Genomic DNA, 7500 nt, shown 5'->3' with positions numbered 1-7500 from the left:
ACATGGTACCTGCCTGCTTCAGCTGGGGGGAGAGGAGGGCAAAACCAAGGAGAGAGGAGGGGGGGGGGATTCAGTGTGATGTACTTGCTTTAAAAACCATTCAGTACATGATTAACTACAGAGGGATTTAAATAGATGATTCAATCACAGACATAAATAGAGGTACGGGTTATGATCATTCTAGGGAGATAAAACAAGCTTTGTTCTACTTTTAAAAGACTCACAGAAGAAGTTGTTATCCTCATTTACATGAAACAAAAAAACAGGAAAGTTGAAACTTGAGACGATACATAATTATTGATCAGAGAACATATTCTCAACACATTGATCAGAGAACATATTGATCAGAGAGTCGTAGAGGTTATTGATCAGAGAGGAGACGTAGAGGTTATTGATCAGAGAGGAGACGTAGAGGTTATTGATCAGAGAGGAGAAGTAGAGGTTATTGATCAGAGAGGAGAAGTAGAGGTTATTGATCAGAGAGGAGCAGTAGAGGTTATTGATCAGAGAGGTGAAGTAGAGGTTATTGATCAGAGAGGTGAAGTAGAGGTTATTGATCAGAGAGGAGACGTAGATGTTATTGATCAGAGAGGAGTAGTAGAGGTTATTGATCAGAGAAGAGACGTAGAGGTTATTGATCAGAGAGGAGACGTAGATGTTATTGATCAGAGAGGAGTAGTAGAGGTTATTGATCAGAGAGGAGACGTAGATGATATTGATCAGAGAGGAGACGTAGAGGTTATTGATCAGAGAGGAGACGTAGAGGTTATTGATCAGAGAGGAGACGTAGAGGTTATTGATCAGAGAGGTTATTGATCAGAGAGGAGAAGTAGAGGTTATTGATCAGAGAGGAGACGTAGAGGTTATTGATCAGAGAGGTTATTGATCAGAGAGGAGCAGTAGAGGTTATTGATCAGAGAGGTTATTGATCAGAGAGGAGAAGTAGAGGTTATTGATCAGAGAGGTTATTGATCAGAGAGGAGCAGTAGAGGTTATTGATCAGAGAGGTTATTGATCAGAGAGGAGAAGTAGAGGTTATTGATCAGAGAGGAGACGTAGAGGTTATTGATCAGAGAGGAGACGTAGAGGTTATTGATCAGAGAGGAGTAGTAGAGGTTATTGATCAGAGAGGAGCAGTAGAGGTTATTGATCAGAGAGGAGTAGTAGAGGTTATTGATCAGAGAGGAGACGTAGAGGTTATTGATCAGAGAGGAGACGTAGAGGTTATTGATCAGAGAGGAGACGTAGAGGTTATTGATCAGAGAGGAGACGTAGAGGTTATTGATCAGAGAGGAGCAGTAGAGGTTATTGATCAGAGAGGAGTAGTAGAGGTTATTGATCAGAGAGGAGACGTAGAGGTTATTGATCAGAGAGGAGACGTAGAGGTTATTGATCAGAGAGGAGACGTAGAGGTTATTGATCAGAGAGGAGACGTAGAGGTTATTGATCAGAGAGGAGCAGTAGAGGTTATTGATCAGAGAGGTTATTGATCAGAGAGGAGAAGTAGAGGTTATTGATCAGAGAGAAGACGTAGAGGTTATTGATCAGAGAGTCGTAGAGGTTATTGATCAGAGAGGAGACGTAGAGGTTATTGATCAGAGAGGAGCAGTAGAGGTTATTGATCAGAGAGGTTATTGATCAGAGAGGAGCAGTAGAGGTTATTGATCAGAGAGGAGACGTAGAGGTTATTGATCAGAGAGGAGACTTAGAGGTTATTGATCAGAGAGGAGCAGTAGAGGTTATTGATCAGAGAGGTTATTGATCAGAGAGGAGAAGTAGAGGTTATTGATCAGAGAGGAGTAGTAGAGGTTATTGATCAGAGAGGAGACGTAGAGGTTATTGATCAGAGAGGAGAAGTAGAGGTTATTGATCAGAGAGTCGTAGAGGTTATTGATCAGAGAGGAGTAGTAGAGGTTATTGATCAGAGAACATATTGATCAGAGAGGAGAAGTAGAGGTTATTGATCAGAGAGGAGCAGTAGAGGTTATTGATCAGAGAGGAGACGTAGAGGTTATTGATCAGAGATGAGAAGTAGAGGTTATTGATCAGAGAGGAGACGTAGAGGTTATTGATCAGAGAGGAGTAGTAGAGGTTATTGATCAGAGAGTCGTAGAGGTTATTGATCAGAGAGGAGTAGTAGAGGTTATTGATCAGAGAGGAGTAGTAGAGGTTTTTGATCAGAGAGGAGTAGTAGAGGTTATTGATCAGAGAGGAGCAGTAGAGGTTATTGATCAGAGAGGAGACGTAGAGGTTATTGATCAGATAGGAGACGTAGAGGTTATTGATCAGATAGGAGAAGTAGAGGTTATTGATCAGAGAGGAGACGTAGAGGTTATTGATCAGATAGGAGACGTAGAGGTTATTGATCAGAGAGGAGAAGTAGAGGATATTGATCAGAGAGGAGCAGTAGAGGTTATTGATCAGAGAGGAGTAGTAGAGGTTATTGATCAGAGAGGAGACGTAGAGGATATTGATCAGAGAGGAGTAGTAGAGGTTATTGATCAGAGAACATATTGATCAGAGAGGAGCAGTAGAGGTTATTGATCAGAGAGGAGCAGTAGAGGTTATTGATCAGAGGTGAGAAGTAGAGGTTATTGATCAGAGAGGAGACGTAGAGGTTATTGATCAGAGAGGAGTAGTAGAGGTTATTGATCAGAGAGTCGTAGAGGTTATTGATCAGAGAGGTTATTGATCAGAGAGGAGACGTAGAGGTTATTGATCAGAGAGGAGTAGTAGAGGTTATTGATCAGAGAGGAGAAGTAGAGGTTATTGATCAGAGAGGAGACGTAGAGGTTATTGATCAGATAGGAGAAGTAGAGGTTATTGATCAGATAGGAGAAGTAGAGGTTATTGATCAGAGAGGAGTAGTAGAGGTTATTGATCAGAGAGGTGTAGTAGAGGTTATTGATCAGAGAGGAGTAGTAGAGGTTATTGATCAGAGAGGAGTAGTAGAGGTTATTGATCAGAGAGGAGTAGTAGAGGTTATTGATCAGAGAGGAGTAGTAGAGGTTATTGATCAGAGATGAGAAGTAGAGGTTATTGATCAGAGAGGAGTAGTAGAGGTTATTGATCAGAGAGGTGTAGTAGAGGTTATTGATCAGAGAGGTTATTGATCAGAGAGGAGAAGTAGATGATATTGATCAGGGAGGTTATTGATCAGAGAGGAGAGGTAGATGATATTGATCAGAGAGGTTATTGATCAGAGAGGAGTAGTAGAGGTTATTGATCAGAGAGGAGCAGTAGAGGTTATTGATCAGAGATGAGAAGTAGAGGTTATTGATCAGAGAGGAGCAGTAGAGGTTATTGATCAGAGATGAGAAGTAGAGGTTATTGATCAGAGAGGAGAAGTAGAGGTTATTGATCAGAGAGGTTATTGATCAGAGAGGAGCAGTAGAGGTTATTGATCAGATAGGAGAAGTAGAGGTTATTTGTCAGAGAGGAGCAGTAGAGGTTATTGATCAGAGAGGTTATTGATCAGACAGGAGAAGTATAGGTTATTGATCAGAGAGGAGCAGTAGAGGTTATTGATCAGAGATGAGAAGTAGAGGTTATTGATCAGAGAGGAGTAGTAGAGGTTATTGATCAGAGAGGTGTAGTAGAGATTATTGATCAGAGAGGTTATTGATCAGAGAGGAGAAGTAGATGATATTGATCAGAGAGGTTATTGATCAGAGATGAGAAGTAGAGGATATTGATCAGAGAGGTGTAGTAGAGATTATTGATCAGAGAGGTTATTGATCAGAGAGGAGAAGTAGAGATTCTTGATCAGAGAGGAGTAGTAGAGGATATTGATCAGAGATGAGAAGTAGAGGTTATTGATCAGAGAGGAGAAGTAGAGGTTATTGATCAGAGAGGAGAAGTAGAGGTTATTGATCAGAGAGCAGAAGTAGAGGTTATTGATCAGAGAGCAGAAGTAGAGGTTATTGATCAGAGAGGAGAAGTAGAGGATATTGATCAGAGAGCAGAAGTAGAGGTTATTGATCAGAGAGGAGAAGTAGAGGATATTGATCAGAGATGTGAAGTAGAGGATATTGATCAGAGAGCAGAAGTAGAGGTTATTGATCAGAGAGGTGAAGTAGAGGATATTGATCAGAGAGCAGAAGTAGAGGTTATTGATCAGAGAGGAGAAGTAGAGGATATTGATCAGAGAGGAGAAGTAGAGGATATTGATCAGATAGGTTATTGATCAGAGAGGAGAAGTAGAGGATATTGATCAGAGAGGAGCAGTAGAGGTTATTGATCAGAGAGGTTATTGATCAGAGAGGAGAAGTAGAGGTTATTGATCAGAGAGGTTATTGATCAGAGAGGAGAAGTAGAGGTTATTGATCAGAGAGGTTATTGATCAGAGAGGAGAAGTAGAGGTTATTGATCAGAGAGGAGAAGTAGAGGTTATTGATCAGAGAGGAGAAGTAGAGGTTATTGATCAGAGAGGAGTAGTAGAGGTTATTGATCAGAGAGGAGAAGTAGAGGTTATTGATCAGAGAGGAGAAGTAGATGATATTGATCAGAGAGGAGCAGTAGAGGTTATTGATCAGAGAAGAGTAGTAGAGGTTATTGATCAGAGAGGAGAAGTAGAGGTTATTGATCAGAGAGGAGACATAGAGGTTATTGATCAGAGAGGAGTAGTAGAGGTTATTGATCAGAGAGGAGTAGTAGAGGTTATTGATCAGAGAGGAGAAGTAGAGGATATTGATCAGAGAGGAGCAGTAGAGGTTATTGATCAGAGAGGAGAAGTAGATGATATTGATCAGAGAGGAGAAGTCGATGATATTGATCAGAGAGGAGAAGTAGAGGATATTTTAAGTGCTTTAAGTGAGATGACATCCATCCATGTGTGTGTGAGATTGCGCGTGTGCGTGTCATACCTTACAGCCCTCGTGTGTGTGTGTTTCATACCTTACAGCCCTCGTGTGTGTGTGTTTCATACCTTACAGCCCTCGTGTGTGTGTGTTTCATACCTTACAGCCCTCGTGTGTGTGTGTTTCATACCTTACAGCCCTCGTGTGTGTGTTTTGTACCTTACAGCCCTCGCGTGTGTGTTTCATACCTTACAGCCCTCGTGTGTGTGTGTGTTTCATACCTTACAGCCCTCGTGTGTGTGTTTCATACCTTACAGCCCTCGTGTGTGTGTTTCATACCTTACAGCCCTCGTGTGTGTGTTTCATACCTTACAGCCGTCGCGTGTGTGTTTCATACCTTACAGCCCTCGTGTGTGTGTGTGTTTCATACCTTACAGCCCTCGCAACACACCCCGTGGGCGCACTGAGCCTCTGCCTTCAGACTGCAGTTGTTGGCGTTGCAGCAGTCATTACTGCACTCCTATAGACACACACACACACACACACACACACACACACACACACACACACACACACACACACACACACACACACACACACACACACACACACACACACACACACACACACACACACACACACACACACACGTTTAGCCAAATCAATGAGGCACGACCCTGTGCCCACACACACACGTTCGGTTCACATCCCAACTCCTCTGCTCTTTGACTCTGTCTCCAGTTGTGGCGTGGGGTGACAGCACTGATCAACATGTCAAAGTTTTGAGATGGAGGAAGTGGAAAGAGACAACCCGACCGCACAGAACGCTGTCATACAGAGATGAAAATGACATCTCTTCCCCGTTGCCATGGCGTTCTCACCGCCATCGAGCCACAGATATTCTAAACTCGACGTGGGAGTTGAAGGATGAGAAACGGCAATTATACCGCAGGGAGAGAATGGATCAGGGAGAGCGAGAGAGAGACTACACAGAGGAAAAGAAACACTACATCAACCTCCCAGACAGACCCCCTGTGGTGTTTAGAGTAAATCAGTGTTCCAGTTATAATGCGTCAAGGTGACTTCCAGTACTAGACAGTTTTCATAGCGTACTTTCCATAGCAAAATAAAAAAAGTTCCTTGGAAGAGCTGAGAAATGGGAAGTTGGGATATGATTGTCTGGAAATAAACCAGTTGTTTTTGCCAAGCATACGTTTGTCTGCGTGTGTGGTAATGCGTAATAATGTCAATTCTTCTGAAGCGACAGGATAGTAAAAGACACCGTGAAGCGAGCATTCTGTTTCTGTGTCAAAACAGGTGGCTTTTTGTCAGACGGCTGCGGTGTCTGCCGACGCCGACTCAACTGTCAGTTGTGCTTTAAGTCAAAACAGCCTCCACATCATCAGCATTTCTGTCAGCTAGAAATTAGCTTCTCCCTGTTTTCAATTTACACTTCCTCACAAATTAAAAACAAATTAAGCCAAAGAGGATTTACTTATTTAACCGTAATTCCATAAAAGTAAAAACAACAATTCCCAAAGCAAAGTCCCTCGAAAACTTTTAAACACCTCTAAAAAAAAAACTGTTTTAGCGACTCAAAGGATTCTGGACGATTGACAAGTACAATATCAAACATAAGCGACGCTATGCTAAGTGCTCGGGCGTGTCTAAGGTGAGGGATCCTAACGGCTAATAGAGCAGGAGGGCTTTTCTCACCTCTGGCTCTCCGCAGTCGCACTCTTCTCCGTCCTCCACAAAGCCGTTGCCGCACCTCTTGCCCCCGACCAGGTCCTTCATGTCGGGCATGTTGAAGAGGCACATCCCCCCTCCCTTCTGGAAGTAGTTGTCCAGGTCCAGCTTACTGCAGCGACTGAACACCCGGGGAAATGGATGCCTATTGGGGAAAGAAATGTAAGCATTACAAAGATCCACAATGCAGAATACCATTGTGAACAGTGACCATCATGTTCCGTTTCAGAGAGTTCTTTAGAGCGGCGGCCAACCTTGGATGTCTAGGTGACCATTTTGGATCTCTGGTAGCCATTTTGGATCTCTGGTAGCCATTTTGGAGCTAAAAACCTCTTCATTCTTACCCGGTGGCAGCAGCCATCACGCAGCCCCCTTGTTCCGCAGTCGCCTCCAAACAGCAGCCCTCGTGGTCGTGGCTCATCCCAAAATTATGTCCGATCTCGTGGGCCATGGTGGCGGCAGCGCCGATGGGTAAATCCGAATGGTCCTGAGGGACCACATTAGCGAAAGGACTAATTTGTATGGGATTAAGCATAACAGCAAATCCACCTAGTCTCAATGTAACCGTTTTAAAAAGCTTTCACTGTTCAGACTGTCTTACAATTCACTGAAACGGGCCAACAACACTACTTGTTCTACCTGGTCTACTGTCTGATGTCACTTGGTCGGTGATACACTGTTATGCAACGCTTGAGGGGAATGTAAATCTATTCAGAGTCCGACTGAACGGCAGAGAATACTAATCACTAATTTAGGGGTCGGTCTGTGTCAAAGAACTAGGATGACCTAATCCATTGAGGTCACGCCGTACATCAAGGGGCTAACTGCTTCTAACACCCCACAAAACCAAGACGTCTCCTGTGCCTTTTCTCTTTGGCTAGTGCTATCCGGGATCCTTGGGATGTCCCTACCCTAAACTCTAACCCTTAACCCCTACTCTTACCCCTAATCC

General features: G+C 43.3%; 1 protein-coding gene across 2 annotated transcripts in view; it reads right to left on the bottom strand.

Annotated features, from left to right (window-relative positions):
* The window catches only part of adam19a (ADAM metallopeptidase domain 19a), a 216165-nt gene that overhangs the window by 23391 nt on the left and 185274 nt on the right, over positions 1 to 7500 (bottom strand). For both annotated transcript variants that reach the window (XM_071334073.1, XM_071334074.1), the window contains 4 exons: positions 6893 to 7035; positions 6516 to 6693; positions 5230 to 5319; positions 1 to 22 (listed from right to left, as the gene is read on the bottom strand). The exon at positions 1 to 22 is cut by the window's left edge and continues 174 nt beyond it. In XM_071334073.1, the coding sequence (XP_071190174.1) occupies positions 1 to 22; positions 5230 to 5319; positions 6516 to 6693; positions 6893 to 7035 (433 nt within the window). The remainder of the gene's footprint in view (positions 23 to 5229; positions 5320 to 6515; positions 6694 to 6892; positions 7036 to 7500) is intronic.

This window comes from Salvelinus alpinus, chromosome 11, assembly GCF_045679555.1.
Source record: "Salvelinus alpinus chromosome 11, SLU_Salpinus.1, whole genome shotgun sequence".
Classification (NCBI taxonomy): Eukaryota; Metazoa; Chordata; class Actinopteri; order Salmoniformes; family Salmonidae; genus Salvelinus; species Salvelinus alpinus.
The sequence above is the reverse complement of the archived record's forward strand: the minus strand, read 5'-3'. Positions and strand labels throughout refer to the sequence as shown.